The sequence below is a fragment of the Squalius cephalus genome (assembly GCF_949319135.1).
Source record: "Squalius cephalus genome assembly, chromosome: 24".
In the NCBI taxonomy this organism is placed as follows: Eukaryota; Metazoa; Chordata; class Actinopteri; order Cypriniformes; family Leuciscidae; genus Squalius; species Squalius cephalus.
In genome coordinates, this window is record NC_137145.1 from 31,931,607 (window position 1) to 31,951,724 (window position 20,118).

The following is a 20,118-nucleotide window of genomic DNA, read 5'->3' on the forward strand; positions in this document are numbered from 1 at the left end:
GAGTGTCCCAGGCGGACATGCTGGACATCCACAGGAGGCTCCTGGACCAGCAGCACGTGGAAGAAGACCAGAGGACGCTGTTCCGGTACTTCTGCAAAGCCATCCTGGTCCTGAGATACTTCCAGCGACCAGAAGCAGTGATGGCATTCACAGTAAGTACTGTTAAGCTTTATTTGGATCCTGTAATTCAGTCAAATCCCAAGCTTTCTTTCTGTGTTTGGTGCAGCTTAAGCAGGCCTCCCCCAACTCTCACACACACACACACAGAGTCCATTGAAATGCTAATGAGTTGGGCCACTGCTGTTACACACAGAAGCACTGATATTACAGTGTTTCCTCAGTGTGTATAAAGTCAGTCACTCACTGTGGTTTATATTTGTTTTCCAGGCTTCAGACTGGATCAACAAGAGTAATGTGGATGGACGAATTCAGATGGAGGTGCAATCCACAAAGCAGAGTGCAACATTTTCCCTCACAGAGGAGGACTCTGCTGTAAGTACCTGGGGAGAATCTTATCAGGGTCAGAGGTCAGATCTCTTAAAGTTTTCAGTATGCATCAACTTCCTTTCTGATCTCCACAGATGCTGGACACATACTTCCAGAAGGTTCGTCCAGGATGTCTGCAGGTACAGTGTGAACGACCAGGGCAGATTTTTCCTGTCCAAACAAGGGCTGCCAGTTGGGAACATCACGAGCGACCTCAGGCGTCTGCATGAACAGTAAGTTTTAGCAGAATCATGTATAATAGTGTAGAGCTGTAATCGGGCCTTAAAAGTTCGGCCCGAAAAGGCCCGAGCCCGACAGAGTTTTGCCCGAGCCCGACAAGTACATTTTGATTGACAGCTTTTTAAAAGCCCGAACCCGTTTACAGCCCGACTGTCCAAAAGGCCGTCTATCAGCAGTGATAAGAGTGTCGGAGAAAAGCGCGGACACGCGCTTCACACCGCGAGCCGGCACACGCACCACTCGGCGGAAAAGGGAGAGAAAGAAAAAAAGAGACTGCGCCGCACGCACACAGCAGCACCTTTGTCTTTCGTAAAAAAAAGAGTAATTTATACATTTTTTAACATCATTTATTCATGACTAACGGAGCTAGAGGCCACTTGGAAGTTGTAACAAAGAAATAAAATAAGTCCTTCAGAGACCAGCCTCCATTTCACCTCCTCAAGATCCATTTTCACGCTAATCTAAACACATCACCTGACCGCTCATTTACCACGCAACCCAAAGCGCGAGCCCGAGCCCGGCCCGAGCCCGTGTAAAATAATAGAAATTAAGACCGAACCCGACCGAACCCGACCAAACCCGTCGGGTCCCGTCGGGTTCGGGCAAAGATCTTCAGCTCTATAATAGTGTATGCATTTATACACACTGTACCGAGAAATATAAAGTTATTAAGTTTATAGTCTGGCTTATGTACTACATAAAGTTCAAATAATATTATTTTCTGTAAGAAAAATACACTGAAAGAATTGAGGATTAATCTGAGATTTGTTCTTCATTGCAGGTACGATTTGCCAAGCTTTTCGAGCCAGCAAGCCAGAAGAGCCCAAAGTACTATGGCATGGTATGTGTCATCATCTAAAACACACAAGATTCATATATTTTCTGTTTGTCAGCTGCTTCCAAGGTCTGTCTAGCTTTTTGTCAGAGTTTTGAACATGAAATCTTCTCAAATTTGCAGCTCTTCTTCTGATGAGCCGGCCGACGAGAGGAGAGGTCGGAAGCAGAAGAGAGGCAGAGGCGCAGCTGACCAGGATGGCAGGGACTTTGGAGCATTTCTCCAGCACTTTCCAGCGGCGGCGAGCAGCAGCCCGCCCACGAAAAAGAAGCGGACCGCTGCGGGGTTTCCACCTGACAGAGTGTTCTATGACAGGTGGAGGGCTGTGCAGTTGGCCAAGCGGGAGGAGCACCTCTTGTGTAAGTTGATGAGTTTTATTATAAAAAAAATGAATGCATATTTCTATAATCAAAGTAACATAATGTACATTTTGGACAATAATATTAATTTAACATTTGTCTTTGACAGCCCAGTGTTCAAGGCGGTCCCCGACTGTCAGCAGGGTGTCATTGCTGATCCAGAAAGAGGGTTGGACTGGCAACTGTCCTCGCCCCGAGGACGTAGTGGCAAAATGGAGACCCGTCACCAGGGTGCAGCTGGAGTCGGATCCATGGATCATCACTATGATCCAGAACCAAAAGTGGACAGGCCTGGCCCTCAAGGACTTTGGTGCAAAAGGACAAGGTATGTAAACCTATAATACATAAAAATACATACCATTTTTGTCTTGTGAGCAGATATTTGTACTCCTGCAGTGAATACTAATTGCACCTTCTTTTGACCACAGGAGTTGTTGCCACCAAAGCCTTTGCCATGGGCTCCATCGTGTGTGATTACCATGGCAAGGTAATCACAGGAGCAGAGGGCCGGAAGTTGATCGAGTCCATCAAGGGTGACATGGGCTACCTTTTCTTTTTCCACGCTGCCGGTCGGGACCTCTGTGTGGACTCTGAGACTTTCCCCTGCGAGTGTCACCCAACGGAAAACACCATGGGCCGGAAGATCAACCATTCCTCCAAGAGAGCAAACCTGAGGCCGGTCCACTGCCTGATGAACTTTCCTGAAGGACAGAGGGATGTCATCCTGTTCCAGGCAAAGAGAGACATTCGTTTGTCTGAGGAGCTGCTGTTTGACTACGGCGTCAAGCGCAAGTCTTTTCGAGGAGAAGGATTGGACTACCGATGGATTGGACTTGCGATTGGACTACCGATGTATTATGTCATAATACTGCGAGCTCGCTATGGACATCAAACTTTGATGTCCATTGTAAATGGAGCCGCAGTTGTGCATGACATTGGTTAGTTCATGTGAATGGGGCCTCCGTGTGAACCTTGCAATGATTGAAACATCTATGTCCTGGAGCTGGAGTGGCTGGATGTCTGACAACCCCGACAGATTCTATGGTAAGATACTCTATATTTTTGTACATATATTTATGCTTACATATTAAGGCTTACCTTTTATACTACAGTTAAATTAGATCAAATGCATTATTATGTACAGCAGTTATGCTAATTATTTCCCATCTGCTTTTCTGTTGTTATCTCGGGACGCGAGTCCCGAGGTAAATAGAGTTTGACGACTCGACGCCCGTGAAGACACGGATCGACGCCTGTGAAGAGACGACTCCACCTGATTAACTAACTGTATTTTTTATGTACATTTCTGAAAACTATTTTCTATAAAGCTGCTATACATATTTATTTACTGTTTTAAAAATAAAAATTCCCTTAATCTATTGATTCATTTCATTCTTTCTTTTATCAGTGTAAAATATCAAGTATTCATATTAAAATATCAAGTATTCATATTATTTGTAACTTTATTCATTTGTTATTTCTGCTTTAGTTTTGTTATTGTATTTAGTTCTCTTTGTTTTGTTGTAATGTAACCTTTTAATAATTTTGTTAATAAAATACAATTTCCCTTAAACAGTTGTTTGATTTCATTCTTTCTATTATTAGTGCCAATTGACATGCTTGAAACAAAAGTTTAAAATAACTCATTGATAATTTGACTTTCATTTTTTAAATCTATTTGCAACATAATCAGTATACAGTACAGCTAAACAGTCAGTGCCAACATTCTGATGTTTAATTACATTGGAATTATTAGAACCAATTCAAGAAGGGGGTTACCATTTGGAGTTGAGCATTTTTTTTAACTGTAAAATAAATAATACATTAAACAGAGTGGGCCTGGCTGGGCTTGGAGCGGTCCTGGAGGCCCTCTCCCTCCAGGACTTCCAGAGCTCCGGGCACCCAGCTCGCTCTGGATTTCATCCCCAGCCAGAGTGGGCCTGGCTGGGCTTGGAGCGGTCCTAGCCCAGACAGCAAGCCAACATTGAATAAACATTGTTTTTCCATCTGAATCATCATTATGGTTGATATTGAAATTTCAATGTAAAATAAATGTTGAATCACCATTACCATATCGATGAAAACCTGATGTTATTAATGTTGATGGCAACAATATTAGAACAACATTGATCTATAGTTATCTTTATGATTGATTAAGCATTGATATTTGGTTTACCGGGCGATCGCTGAATGTGTTGAAAAGTCATTGATTTATAGTTGACTGGGAAACGACGCATTGTTGAAAAGTCATCGACATATAGTTGACCGGGAAATATGATTGAAAATGCATCGATATATAGTTGACCGGGAAATGTGATTGAAAATCTATCGATTTTTGGTTGACCGAGAGATCAACACCAACGTACTGCACCGGACACCGCTCATTTCTGGACCCTTGGCACAAGCGTACAGGTAAGCTTGCTTAATGTTCAATATGAATGAATTGTACCTAATCAAATACTGTTAGGCTGATCGTTAACATGATGGTGTAATAACCGACGTAGTGCTGGTCACTGAAATATATTTTTGTTTAAACCATGTGTCAAAATCTGCCAAACGTACTTTGTGGTTCTCTTCTTATAAAGTTAGCAAAACCTCCGAGTCCAGTCTATTTTTGTGATAGCTCAAAATAAATGTCTGTACCCATTGCTAGTGAAATCTATTAACACAGCACCGCCACGAAATGCCGATTAGACCATCTCGTCGTAATACAAATACAAAATATTAATAATCCTTGGGCGCTAGGGCTGCGATATAGTTTTGTAACTCAATTGTGTTTGTTTTCAGAAATGATAACAGTCGTTTATACTAGTGCTTATGCGATATCACGATTTTTGATGATCTTTTCCAAGATCTGCTTTTGAGGAAAAGATTTCATTGGCTTTCTGTTCTGACATGCACCTTTTCTGAGCGCGGGGAAGCGCGCGCGCACTGTCAGCGCCTGACAACCAGGCCTGGCGTCAAGGGGGGGGGCTTAGCCCCATACTTCATATAGAAACAATTAAAATGCCTCGTTAATTTTATAGACATAGCCTATTTATTGTTATTAGCCTGTTTTTGCCTGAGATTTGCGGTGAGATTTACGCATGTGCTCGGGCGTATATATTCCTTCATGCACCCAGTATTTAAGCAGAAATTAATATAAATGTGCAATTAGTCGACCGGAAAAATCTTTTGTCTGGTAACTCTAATCAATACATTTACTATTTACTTAGTTATAAGTATCCAGTTATTTAGCCTATATTGAATTTTAATTTGTTCCAAGTGTTTAAATATGTGTTCTGTTTAACTTGAATGCTAATTTTTTGCATTGTGATTTTATTTTCTGTTTTAGATGCTCTACTCCGCAGATGGGGACAGCCGCCGTCACCCACAGGCTGCATGTGCAAAAGTGGCTGCGCTATGCGCCAGACCGGGCAGGAGGGACTGTACGACAAAATATTTGGCATCAGAGGACATTGAAGTGTAAATAAAGAGTACAAATAATTAAATAAAAAGGCTTATAAAAATGAATTTGTTTTAGTGTGGTGTGTTCAGTGTTTTATACGAGATTTCAAATGTTCTATTACTACTGGCTGTAGATAAAGCAGGCTATTTAAATTATGGCATTACATTTAAAATTAACATTTAAAAACGATTGAAATTCCATTGAAATCACGTTGATCCTTAGTTTAGTTGAAATTTCAACATTGTTTCAATATTCCTGATAATTGAAATACCATTGAAATTCCGTTGATCTATGGACAGGATTTCAACGTTGTTTCAATATTAAAAAAGGGTGCAAAATGATGTAGAATCAACATCAGAGTTCGATGTTGATTCAATGACTTATTGTTGAAAAAGGAATGTTGATTTAACATAGTTTCAATGACTGTTTGCTATCTGGGAGAGGCCCTCTCCCTCCAGGACTTCCAGAGCTCCGGGCACCCAGCTCGCTCTGGATTTCATCCCCAGCCAGAGTGGGCCTGGCTGGGCTTGGAGCGGTCCTGGAGGCCCTCTCCCTCCAGGACTTCCAGAGCTCCGGGCACCCAGCTCGCTCTGGATTTCATCCCCAGCCAGAGTGGGCCTGGCTGGGCTTGGAGCGGTCCTGGAGGCCCTCTCCCTCCAGGACTTCCAGAGCTCCGGGCACCGGGCCTCCAGGACTGCTGCAAGCCCAGCCAGGGCCAACTCTGGCTGGGGAGGGACAACAGAGCGAACTGGGTGCCCGGTGCTCTGGAAGTCCTGGAGGGAGGGGGCCTGCAAGAACAGTCCAAGGCTGGTTTAGACAAATGATCAACTGTTTTCAAAAATGGTCAGTTCTAGAAATGATTGTAATAATTCCAAGGTAATTGTAGAATAAACACAATTGCACAATATAAAGTTCTCCCCTTTTCTCGTTTTCTCAAAAAAGCACGAAATTTTTAACATTTATTCTCTCTTATTCAACCAAACGCAGTGCATGCTGATGAGCAGATCAGAATGAATTTGAATGAATGAACCATCGTGACGTCACCGCGCGCCCAGTGATCTCAGCGGAAACACGACGTATCCGTCGTTTGCTTAGCTCTTTGTAAACGTCTAATCTAGCTGAAAAGAATGGTATATTGCTCATGGTTTCTTATGCTTTTTTCGCGGAGATATTTGCCGAAAACCAGCGGGCGCGATTCAAAATGGCGGCCGCGCCTGTGAACGCGAGACTGCTGCCTTTCTAGGTCAAAGTTTCTAATCCAACAGAAATAGTGCTAGAAAGCCGCACGCCTGAACGCGAGATTCACAGCATGCAATGGACGATCGTGACGTCAGCGCCGCGCGCCCACTGATCTCCGTGAAAACAACACTCAAACTCATGAAACTTATAAAATTATTTTCAGCTTGTCGAGACGATTCAAACGAGCGAAGTGCTCGCCAAATCCGTTGAGTTTTCACCGAGATATTTGTGTGTTATAGCGGTCTTGTGGGCGCAGCCATGTTTGATTTTGATGCAAAGCATTCTGGGATTATGACGTCTTAGCTTGTACCGCGCTCCCATTGCGTCGCAACAAAAACAAATATTTTGGCGCCCTGTTCAGTTATTCTAAAGATGAGATGTATGTACATCCCACATAAACAGATGAAGCGTTTATGGCAAGTACCAAGTTTTAAAGTTTTTATTTTATTTATTTATGGTTTAACTACTTTTTTATTTTTATTTTTTTATTAGGAGGCACAGGGGGTGAAATTAAAATGATGCTATTTAAAATCGTATTGGTAATGAGAGATGTTTTACAAACTTTAATGTAAAGTATGTGTTCAGGTTAGTATTTGTGAGTGGATAAACAACATCATGGATGTCCCACAGAGATGCAGGAGGAGATGGGCCACCTGTTTTTCAGTGAGGAAGTCTGCATACCTATATTTATCCCAACATTATCGCCATGGGCTTTCCTGACGAAAGGTTAGAGGGGGTCTATAAGAATAGTCTGTTCTCCCAATATTTCTAAACTCTAGTATAGCACAGTCAATGTGATTACAGTGTATTTTTTTTTTCTTTTTCTTTTTCTGTCTAGGGCAAAAACCTCTGCAGTGCAACTCTGCACAATGGCCACACACCAGGGTGTGGATACTTCCATGCTCCGTAAAGCCATCTGGAACTACATACAATGCAAGTTCGGGATTCGGACTGTCAGAGGTAATGAAAACACCTCAGAGAGCTTCACCCCTCAGATGCAGACTGAGTTCCCTCTTTTTTTTTAAATCTACAATCAGCAAAGGATGGTACTCCAGTTGCCCAGAGCCACAGGAGAAAGAGGAGGCGCACAAGTCCGTGTGGTGAACACGCTACTGGTCTGAGTAGAGAGCAGTGACCCGTCCTGCACCACCATGTCAACGAGTCAGTAAAAATGCAACAATTCTATTTGTGTATCATCAGCCTCTTCTGCTGTTGTATTGATTGTGTAAGTTTAATCTGTGTCTGGCACAAGTGAGGATGAAGATGAGCAGTTTGGAGACAAAAGCGAAGACGAGCACACAGACGTCTCCCAGTACGGACGTGCAACCAGGTACGGTACCTTAATCTTTAAGATTGAAGTGAAGTGCACCTTAAATTATACTTTGACTTCTTTCATGTTTTTGAGACATTTAAAAATCTTTGCTTAACAGCTTGGGGACGACTGTGTTCCCTCTCAACCTATCTTGGGATCACACGGACGTCTGCCAGGGTGTAGGCAGAAAAACTGCAGCAGTTGGACAGACTTCTGCCAGGTGTGACATGCACTTCAGACATGTGCGACATGTTGTTTTGAGTTGTTCGTAATAATTGCCATTTTGTGTCATGCACCATTTATGTGTGGTTGCTACACTGGTTCCTGTCATCTTGACAATTTCAGGGCGATGCCATTTTTACCACAAGGAGGAGATCAGGGAGATGCTCTGGCAGACAGCCAGCAACTACAGCAACTACAGACAGCCCTGCGGAGAGAGAGACAGCACAGCCGCGCAGATTTTTATTTTAATCTTGGGCCGGCCTTTAAACTGATTTCCTATTGATGTGCTACAGCAAAAGACCCTTCAGCGACAATAGATCACATTGTCTTTTACTGTAGCACATCAATAGGAAATCAGTTTAAAGGCCTGCTAATCTTCATGGTCTGATGCTAAAACTGTACTCTTTCCATCTTAGGCCTCATCTACATCTCGGACTGGAGGGCAGCAAAAAGGCCAAGCTGAGAAACAGGAACCACGAAGATGGCTTCGACTTGACATATATTTACCCCAATATTATTTTACGGATGTAGATCTTAAAATCGTTTCTTGAATCTATAAGCAGAGATCACTGACTTATTTTTGTTTTCCAGTGATTTGGCCTGCTGAGATCTGGACCAGAGGAGGACAGACATGCTCAACCAGGTAAGGACACACACACACACACACACACACACACACACACACACACACACCTACCTCCACAATGTATGTTTTGGCTGTACATAGCCGTTTCTGAGTTCTTAATGTTAAAAGAGTTAGACTTTTTTTTTTTCTTTAACTCACCAGCTCATTCTGACTCACAGTTCTGATGATGAAAGTGGCAAAGAGCTTTTTTGAGATGCTAAAAGTGTCTTGTGGTTCTCTGTGCATCAGCTCCAGAAGAAAGAGTATGCAGCCATCGTCACACCCAACGTCAAGCAGGAGTTCTCTCACAGTGACAGCGGATCCCTCAACTCGAAACAGGCGGCTGGACCAGAGGAGGAAGCATAGACTGCAGCACTTGGACAGACCGCCGCCGCCTTCAGTTCTTAATGTATGTGTTCTTGTTTAAGGTTCTGAAACATTTGTTTAAAAAACATTGCTAAGCTACGTAATATGCTGCGTGAAATTAGCAGTTCTTTTTTCCCCTCCCTTCTTTCTACGACGGATATAGACCGAAAAGTCAGATACAGCAGGGCCAAATGTTTAATAGACATATATTTTTGTATTTAGCCATCTGTGCTCCACTCTGTGTGCAATGGTAGTCGGTTGCCCAGAGCAAGCCCGAAGTTGCCGTCCGGATGAAGATGAGCAGCTTGGAGACGAAGACCAGCACTTTTAAGGAGATGTGTCTGGCACAAGATGAAGAGCAGGTTGGAGAGGCCTCCGTCTTCACTGCTTAATTTGTGTGTTCTTTCTTGTAATCACGCGCACTCCAACCCCACAGGAGGCGCGAATGGACAAACTCAGAGTCAGCCAGTTCTGACACACGCGATCGCCGGCTGGACCTCAGCGAAAGTGTGTTGGGTTTTTACATGAACGGTTTAAGCCTAGTTCACACTACATGATTTTAAGCCCGATTTAAGCCCGATTTGCAAATCGTTGAGCTCGCCGACAGGTCAGGGTGTTATCGCGTGCAAATCGCGGGGGATTAGCGGGCGATGAACGTTCGCCAATCTGTTAGTATGAAAGAGCCAACAACGCATCAAAGACGCTCGCAGACGCCTCGCAGACGCGTCGCCGAGCCCAGAAAAATATCTAGCATGCTAGATATCCAGAGCTGTCGGCCGACTCAACCTCACTGATGTCATGAGCTACAGCCAATCAGAGCAAGGCATCGGTTGAGGTCACCGGGTAAATACGCGGGTAAATACGCGGTTTTCAAAGAAACACGGAAGTAAACGAGTTGGAAGAAACACGGACAGAAAGATGAGCAACATGTCGTCAAGAAAGCAATGGACTCAGGATTTGGAGCAAAATTTAATCGAACTCTGGCAGGAGCATGAATGCCTTTATGATGTTGGACATGAGATGTACCACAACCGCTCAGAGAAAGAGAAAAGGTGGACGGAAATTACAAACGCTCTCAAACAGCCAGGTGAGCAAAATGTTATTTTTACATTATCTAAATGTTATAGGTTGAAATGTAAACTAAATATTTTTACTGTAATTCTGTTTATTGTGATATATATTATTGTGTAGTAAGAGGATATTCAGTTAAAGTTTAAGTCCAATCTGCCTTTTGTACCAGTCGAGAGATACTTTAAACCAGGGAAGGATTAAATTGTCATATTTAGTTTGAAACAGACAAATAAAATAAATGAATTTGTGGGGGTGCATAACTGAAAATAATGCATTTTCTTTATTAATTGTAGAGTTTACTGTTGAGGACATTAAGACCAGGGCAATATCCCTGCGAACGCAGTACTGTCGTTTGCAGAAACCCAAACCAAGTGGGAGTGGCAGCAAACCCTTGACTCCAAGGCAAAGGTGGCTTCTCAGAGTGATGGATTTCATCAAAACATATATTGTCCACCGGCCATGTGAAACAACAGTAAGTTAAACAGTCAACAGAAGCAAAAAATGTATTTGTAATAGCATGCATTTGTAACACTCATACACCAACACATACATATTAAAACGAACAAGGCCTGTGAGCGGTCTTGACGCGTTTTTGTTTACAAACTATTAAAAGTTTACAATGTATTAAATTGATGAAGAAGGGTATTAAACTAGTCATGCCAAATATCATTACAAAGGTGAAAGGGTTTAGATGTCATTTCTTTTATAATACATTTTATGCAACAAGGTCATATCTGAATGCACTCATTCTGTGCGTCCGTCATAACTCCAGACGAGATTGCTCTGCTGAAATAGCCATGTCCACAAACGTATTACAGATGAGAAATATTGGTTTTCCATCGGATTTTGTATAAAATAATCTACCTAACAATTTACATTATGCAAGAATGTGTATTTGAGGACAAAAGCTTATTAATAGTGGCAGATTTGGCATATACACAAACATGCACACTCACTCAGTCACTGACTGAAAAAATCACTGAAAAATACAATACCACACACATACACACGCTGTGTCACACATACTACAGTAATACTTTATTCTGCTCTCTTGACTCAAATCTTACACTGTGCTGAACTGGGTAATGTAAGTGCATGTTGTTAAAGCAGCTCTTTCTTAATCCTATCACCGTCTTCTCTGTTCCAGCTTGGTGCATCATTCAGTGGGCAGAGTGATGCAGAGGATATGGACCTCTCAGACCTAAGGCCTGATACACCATCTGTGGACATCTCCCCATGTACTGCGTCCACCCCAATTCCGTCAAATCAAGAAGCCTTTCCATTACCAGAGGAAACTGCTTCAACTGCTTCAAGTGATAGCGGTAAACAACCACGTTTGAGCAACTGTCCCCAAAAAAGAAAGCGGGTGTCTGAGGATGTTGTAGAGCTGCAGAAGCTGGATTTGTTGAAACAGATGGTTGCTCAAGTGGACTCACAAACACCTTGGGATACATTAACTTCTTTTGGGAACCAGGTGGCTTTGGAATTGAGGGATATTCAAGACCCAGTTCTGTTATCACGAGTAAAAAGAAGCATAATGATTATGATATACAACGCCCAGGAGAATGACAGAAGCGGGTCATTGTCGTCACCTGGACAACCTACCCCATATCAACCTGTCAATTCAGGTCTACCTACGGCCCAGTCTCATTCCCAGCAGCCTTATTATGCCTCAGGTCATGGGTTTCATAGATCACTTTTGGAGACACAACCCGAACATGCCTATGACTAGACAATAGACATTTTAATGAACCTTTAAATAATTGTGGATTTTTACTATTTTAAACATTATTGTTCTATTACATTTTATTTTATTATAGTAGTGCACTACTTGCAGTTTAAACTTGTTTGTATAATGTTTCTTTTTTCTTTAATGTAAACATACTTTTTTTTATAATAAAAACACAAATTCTAAAACAGGCTGGCTGTCCATTTCTCAAAGCTTTTATATTCTAAGTATATTCAAAGTGAAGTGACCTAATTGACTGTTCAATGCTCAAATTGTTGATGATTGAATTACAGAGTATCCTTCACATCGTTCACATTATAATATATTTAAAAAATTAAAACCTTAGTAGTAATAAAAGGAAGTAATAAAAGGAAAAACAACTATTTACAAAGTGCAGACCAATTGTTTTTTTATTATGTACACTCTTATGGGGAATGGTGTATATATATTTAACATGTAAATTTTAGCTTATTGTTAGAACACATATTGCTGTGCACCACAAACACAATCATTGAGAAGCAATGTTAACAACACTACAAATTGATAAAACAATATTCTTTATTAATACAGGACTTTTGAACACACAAGAAAATAAATGTCCTAAACTGACTTTAACCTGCTGTTTGCTGGGATAACTCTATATCAGTTCCTTTTTAAATGCGTTGATCCTGCCAAGGAACACTTCCTGCTGGTGAGACAAAGTAGTCCCGCATCAGATTGCGTTGCATTTTTGCTGTCGCTGTACAATTGCGATGTGAGGTGTTCTCCATCGGTTGGAAAGCACCCATGCCATGATTCCTCCATTGCCCATCAACCATGTTGTGGTCAGCAGTCTCCCAGTCTGCAAAAACTGGAGGGGCATATGCTTCTGACCTGCGCTCGCAGAGGAAGTTGTGGATGCACAGGGAAGCCATTGTTATCTTTACCACCTTGTCTGGCTCCAAGCATATGGTCGACCTGAACACTCTCAACCGGTTGGCAAGAATGCCAAATGCATTCTCTACCACCCTTCGTGCCCTAGACAAACGATAGTTGAAAACCCTCTGACTGTGCTCCATCTGCCTGAAAGGATATGGCTTCATTAGGTCATGCCTTAAGGGATATGCATCATCTCCCACAAACATGTAGGGCATCACGGTGTCAGAATCGGGCAAGGGCTCAGGTGGGGGAAAGCTCAGTCTGCCCTCGTCCATTGCATTGCGCAGGTCAGAGTGAGCAAACAGTCCGGAATCTGAAACTCGACCTTGGGTACCCACACTTGCGTAGATGAATTTGTAGTTCGCATCTACTGCAGCCATCATAAGCACAGAGAACCTCCCCTTGTAGTTGTGGTAAAAACTTCCACTTTTTCTTGGAGGCTGTATGTAAATGTGCTTTCCATCCAGTGCCCCAAGGCAATGTGGAAACTGCCACTTCCTTTCGAAATCCATGGCTATTGTACGCCACTCTCCCTCCGTTGATGGTGTCTAAAATAATACGACACACCAAAAGTCAGTGACTGGAATTATTATATATATATATTCAAGAATACAGTTATATATAGAACAAAATTGGATAGTCATACTTTTGTGAGTCAAACTCCTTCTCACTTAATCCATATAAATATGTATATAAAGATAAACTAGAGATTAAACATACAAGTATGTGTAGACATAAAAATATAATTACTTATGCTTTTCGGAAGTATATCCCTGTTTGTAATCGTAGGTTTTACTAAAATACTTTTAGGAAAAAGGAAAGTCAACTGTATATTGCTGATGTCCACAATGTTGATGTTCTGGGTGTTCTTTTTTAAAATGAAGTTGTAGAGTGTATATCTTTACATTTTGTAATGACTCCCTACCTTCAAGAAATCCTCCTTCATAACCTGGTACAGAGCTGTACAGGTTTCCATCACTATTTGTGAGATGGTGCTTGTCCCCATCCTGTACTGGAACCTGAGGGACTTGAACGTTTCACCTGCATGACACCAAAAAGTTCAGAAACATACCTAGACAGACAAAAACGTTATCACTATATTCAGTTCATATTAGTTTAAAATGAAATCACACAAACCTGTTGCCAAGAACCGCAGGGTCAAAGACAGACGCTCTCTGGGTGGTATTGCACGTCTCATCTTGGTGTCCTGCTTTGTTATAAGATGTTGGACTCTATCCAGCAAAAAATCAAACTCCTCTGCCGTCATTCGCAGCAACTCCCTGAAGCCTGACCTATCATTATTCTATTACAACGATAAATAAATCAAGAAACACAGCTTTTTAGCACAGTACACAACATATTGATATTTTAACATTTTAAATGCGGCCGTCAGCCAAACATAAGCATGCAGCTACATCTCCGATATAAACATGCTGTACTCACCTCCAACTCTCTCTGTAACACAGACAATCCCTGCTGGTCACGTATGCGGATCCACTCTTTCACCCATACTCTCTTGTTTTTTCTTTTTTGGCGTTTTTTCTCAGAGCAAATCATCGCGCACACAGTTCGCATAACTAGTTTCTGTCTGTCGTCCATATTCGCGCGTTGTGTTCTTCTTCGTCTTCTTCGCTGGGTATTGGCGCGCGTGCTGTTTCGCGTCATTTCCGGTTCGTTTTATCGCGTGATTTTTCGTGACAAAGCGTGGTTTGTAGACAAGATAGAATCGTTGGGTGACAGAGTTGTTGTCAACTCGTGTAGTGCGTTACCTCCTGTTGCGGATCAATCATGTTGTGTTGTGTGGTGTGAACAGCTCAACAACTTGAACACTCCTGATTTCACAGAGAGCAAGTCATGTAGTGTGAACCGCACAGTTCAGCCCGACGTTTTAAAATCACGTAGTGTGAACTAGGCTTTAATGAGTTACAGGGATAGAAATGATGAAGAATGTTATAGTGAAGTTCTTTCAACTTGGTAGATGCTTGTTCCACTTCTTTCTTTTTCATCGTCTCTGAGAGTTCATCAGTTTTGTTCTTACGCACTGTATATAAATCTGTTGTCTGTATTGTAACATGTTGTGTAGTTTTGCTTAGTTATGTCATTATATGCTGTGCTTTGTTGTATATAGTTCTTTCTTACGAGCACACAGAAGGTTCCCAGGGTAGTAGGCATAGACTGCAGAAAATGTAATTATTACAAGAGATTGGTTATATTGTTTAAGTTGTGTGTTCTTGTTTAAGGTTCTGAAACATTTTTTTAAAAAACATTGCTAAGCTACGTCATCTGTGCTCCACTCTGTGTGCAATGGTAGTCGGTTGCCCAGAGCAAGCCCGTATTTAGCCATCTGTGCTCCACTCTGTGTGCAATGGTAGTCGGTTGCCCAGAGCAAGCCTGAAGTTGCCTTAAGTCCGGATGAAGATGAGCAGCTTGGAGACGAAGACCAGCACTTTTAGGGAGATGTGTCTGGCACAAGATGAAGAGCCGGTTGGCGAGGCCTCCGTCTTAACTGCTTAATTTGTGTGTTCTTTCTTGTTTAAGGTTCTGTAGTTGACATGTTCTTTTTGCTATTTGAATTTCTCCTCTTACTTGTTCCACTTCTTCTTTCTTTTTCATCGTCTCTGAGAGTTCATCAGTTTTGTTCTTACGCTCTGTATATAAATCTGTTGTCTGTATTGTTACATGTTGTGTATATAGTTTGCATTATTAAAAAATAAAGTTGTCCTCCGAAGATGGGGGGTGGTGGCGGGTCCCAAAAAAAAAAGAAAGAAAAAGTTTTGTTCTTGTTGCCGTATATAGTTCTTTCTTGTCCCGGAATAAAATGTCCATTGTTTAACTGCATTCTTTTCATTAATTTATGTAAGATAGGACATATTTCTAGCTAAATACTTTTTATAGCTCTTTGTTTTTATCTAGCCAACTAAGGTGCTATAGCCTATATTATGGTCATTAAATGGCTTTCCAAAAAAATTAAAAAGTTGACATTTATTGTTCATTTGTATGCTGGGCGTTGTTGTATAAAGTTATTTTTTGTTCCCGGAATAAAATGTCCCTTTTAAAATGAAAATGTATTCCAAAAAAAGATATAAAACAGCTACTTGTGAATGATAATGTATCTCACTCTCTCTCTCAAACACTCACTCACACAAACAGAGAGCAACAATGGAAATCCTAATGAGTTAGACCACTGATAATGTTAAAATTTAACAAATTTGTAAGATAGTACACATACCCCTGGTTTCACAGACAGGGCTTAAGACTAGTCCTAGACTAAAATGTCTGAGCTGTTTCCACTGAAATAAACTTGCACTGACTGATCTTAAAAATATATCAGTGCCTTTTTAGCTTTAAGATGCACATCGGTAATGTTTTTTTCTAAGCATGTTTATAAAAATTACTTAAATGTCCTAATTGATCTATGGTCTAATCCTGGCTTAGTCTAAGCCCTGTCTGTGAAACCGGGCCATTTTTAGTTAAATACTCTCTATAGCTCTTTTTTTCTAGCCAACTAACGTGCTAGCTTATATTATGATCATTAAATGGCTTTCCTGAAGTAAATGGGTCCGAGTGTGTGGTTACTAGGCAACAAACAAGCTACCAGCTGATTACATTTAGCCAGTAATTATCATACTTTCCTTAATCCATTTCAAAACGGCCGGCTCTGCATATAAATTGTCCACTGGAATGTCGAAAAACCTTGTATTAGAGATGCATGCAGATCCATGTGTTCTTTTTTAATTTTCAATACAACATGGCGATACTCGTGCCAGCACGTCTAGTCAAGTGTGTGGGTGTGCACGTGCTATGCGCGTCCCCTTAAATAGACTGTCGTTGGGAAAATTTTTTTTTTTTTTTTTTTGTTGTTGTTGTTTTTATCGGCTAAAATAAGCTTAAAACAGTCAAAACTAAATTCCAAGTCTGCGAATTGTGAGTAACTAGGTAAAGGGACAGATGTATAAAATAATATTCGTGAAAACAGATTTAATTAGAGAGTTACATGACGTTTTTGTGTCACTCTCTCCTCATGAACTTGGTCGAGCAAGAGTGGACTGACAATGAAACAACCCTTTTTGCTGCCCAGTGGAAGCGACTCTTGACCTGGACTCACTGAAGAGGGCTGTTCACTCAGGCCTCGTTTGACCCCTGTCATTCCACATGCACGTGGCAAGGAACTTTTCAAAATGCTAAACAGGAATTATTTCTATGATCCTGGCTGAAGCTATCAGGTCACATAATGAGGAGTCGGTCTCGTATTACTCTCCTGCCTGCCCGATGAACACAGCGATGTGAACAGCAGATGAATGGCGAGTACCAAGACTTAAAGTTTTATTTTTATTTATGGTAGGCCTATCTAAAATCGTATTGGTAAGGAGAGACTGCTAAAATTAAAGAAATAGTCAGTCGGAATAAGGGTTCGATTCCAGAGAGCCTGAGAAACGGCTACCACCGTCCAACTAACACAACCGCTGGGTATTCTCTGAAACGCAAAAAAATGAACAAATTATTCAAATCGCAGAAGTAAGAATAGTGCTTGTCTTTCTCTCAGTCTGAAAAAAATTTTTTCCCTTTAGAATTCTCTTTCTGGGCATCTGAGAATGTGTGGAAGAAGATGCAGGCCATTTCACGTGTCCTAGGTCTTTGCCACCACAGTGAATCACTAGCACATTCGGAGCAGTTCTTCCTTCAAGGCACTGTTGGATGAAGAGAAGGAGGTCTCCCCAGCACATGCCTCCACTGCCAAATCACTGGACCTGTGAAGTTGATACAATATTTATTTTTTTTTTTTCGTAATTTTATTCGTTAGTTATTTCTGCTTTAGTTTTGTTATTGTATATAGTTTTAGAGTTTACTGAAATGGTTTTTTATAGATGTATCTGTGTGCTTTGTATATAGTTTTAGAGTTTACTGAAATGGTTGTTATATGTATCTGTGTGCTTTGTATATAGTTTTAGAGTTTACTGAAATGGTTGTGATATGTATCTGTGTGCTTTGTTGTATATAGTTTTAGAGTTTACTGAAATGGTTGTTATATGTATCTGTGTGCTTTGTATATAGTTTTAGAGTTTACTGAAATGGTTGTGATATGTATCTGTGTGCTTTGTTGTATATAGTTTTAGAGTTTACTGAAATGGTTTTTTATAGATGTATCTGTGTGCTTTGTATATAGTTTTAGAGTTTACTGAAATGGTTATAGTGGCGCCTTTGGTTGATGGAATATATGCATCATAATATGCATCTGGGGAAACTGTCTGTTAATTTCACGTAGGTCCTTCATCGCTTGGAGAGGCAGCACACTTTTCACATGTCCTAGGTCTTTGCCTCCACAGTGAACCACGAACGCATTCGGAGCAGTTCTTCATTTAAGGCACTTTTGGAAAGTCTCCCCAACACATGCCTCCCCTCCCAAACCACTACAGTCCAAGGTTGGTTCCAATGGTCTCGCTGCTGGCCACGCCTAATATAGCTATCGCCGATAACCCATACACTGTGCATCCCCTTCCAAAGCACTGGACCTGGGAAGTCACTACGAGATTGGTGCCCATGGTCTCTCTGTGGAAGATGCAAACACACATTGTCAGGTGTGTGCCTCACTGCTTTGTCATTTCCTGTTGCAGTACTCAAAATTCCATCAAGTGTGTGTGTATTCATTTTTTTTTCTTTATGGATCAACCATTGAGAACCGCGACACGCTGCAAAAATATTTTTAATATTTATTCACTTGTTATTTCTGCTTTTTATTGTATATACTTTTGTTATTGTATATAGTTCTCTTGTATATAGTTTTGTTGAAATGTAACCTTTTAATAAAATACCATTTCCCTTAAACAATTGTTTGATTTCATTCTTTCTGCAAGCATTTAATTTTGTATGTAGGCAAGGTACGTTTATATAGCACGTTTCATACACAATGGTAATACAAAGTGCTTTACATAGATGAAATTTATATAGCATTGTTTTATTAAACTGTTTTATAACACTTATTTTAATTTCATATGTACTTTTCTCTTTTAACTGTTTTATTGCAATGAAATTCTTGGACTATTACATTAACTAAATAACTTTTTAAAGTTGTTCACGATAACAGTGAATCATTTTGATAAAGTAGCCTGTACCGATTTCTTTATTGTTCATTAAAACAAAGTCCAATAAAAAAGTGTCTTATATCATCGCAAAGCACGTGTTTTGCAGTTTCACGTGAGCCCAAGCTCAAAGCGTTGTCTTGTTCCAAGCCTGAGAGACAGGGGTCAAACGAGGCCTATGAGTGAAAATCAAATCGGTGAGTCCAGGTCAAGAACGCTTCCCCTAGGCAGTATTTTTTATCCTGAACCCACCAAAGCAAGATTTGTTGTGAAACTGTTTTCACCAAAATCTCTGTAAATCAGTCAGGTCAACTCAAGGGTCATTGCAGGTCAACTCTTGAAACAGTTTTATAACATGAAAACAGGGTAACAATGTTTCCCCTTGGCTACAAATGTTTCAATGTTTCCCCTTGGCAGAATTTTAACCTTGTCTTAACTTTAAAATAAACTAAACTACGTAAAACATCTCTCATTACAAGTGTTTATTTGACCCTCACAAACTACATTTCCCATAAACCACTGCCCGGACTCATCAGTGCATGCACCTGTGTATCGTTACCTTGTTTAACTCACACTATAATAGCCTGGTTTTCACACTCCTTCACTGCGAAGTCTTGACTTATTTATATTTCATTTCTGAGCGTTGTTTATGGTTTCTTGTCTCGAGGGCAGGAATTTGATCTGATCTGTCTATCGGCAGGGGAAGTGACGTGTAATATAGTGGCTCTGGCTCCTGGATTTAAACTGGGGACTGTTGACATATTTCATTTCTGTTTTTTAGAATTGCAGATAGCGATCTGACTATAAGGATTAGTTGGAACTGATTTATTGGATTCATTATTGGACACTGAACTGAGGACCTTTTGACTTGGTAAACGGTAGGTCGTTAGTGGAGAGGAGTGTGGGAGTACCGGCCGACGGCCTGTATAGGTCCGGTAGCGGTGCTCCTCCTCTACTTTCCATTGACTAAATAATATCAAACTTTTCAGGATGACAGAAAGAGAGTCAGTATATGAAAACAACATGGAATGTAGAGATCAAGAAGAGGAAAGTGAATGGGAGGAGGTGATAAGGGGACCTAGAACTAATAAATTGCCTAGACATAAAAGAAAGAAAAATGACTCAGAAAGTTTGGGTGGAACGGAAAGTGAGGGAAGAGAAGTTGAGGTAAATGATTTGAGATCAGAATTG

General features: G+C 40.9%; 2 protein-coding genes across 2 annotated transcripts; one reads left to right on the plus strand and one right to left on the minus strand.

Annotated features, from left to right (window-relative positions):
* Window positions 1-10,059: 10,059 nt before the first annotated feature.
* LOC307152672 (uncharacterized protein) lies at window positions 10,060-11,935 on the plus strand (the record flags this gene model as incomplete). Its single annotated transcript, XM_079861498.1, has 3 exons — window positions 10,060-10,219; window positions 10,497-10,675; window positions 11,351-11,935. The coding sequence occupies 3 exons, from the start codon at window positions 10,060-10,062 to the stop codon at window positions 11,933-11,935; spliced, it is 924 nt and encodes a 307-aa protein (XP_079717624.1).
* A 650-nt stretch (window positions 11,936-12,585) lies between these two features.
* On the minus strand, window positions 12,586-14,741 carry LOC307152673 (uncharacterized protein; the record flags this gene model as incomplete). Its single annotated transcript, XM_079861499.1, has 4 exons — window positions 14,294-14,741; window positions 13,988-14,153; window positions 13,776-13,891; window positions 12,586-13,398 (listed from the first exon to the last, which is right to left on the minus strand). The coding sequence occupies exons 1-4, from the start codon at window positions 14,513-14,515 to the stop codon at window positions 12,586-12,588; spliced, it is 1,317 nt and encodes a 438-aa protein (XP_079717625.1). The 5' UTR covers window positions 14,516-14,741.
* Window positions 14,742-20,118: the final 5,377 nt, after the last annotated feature.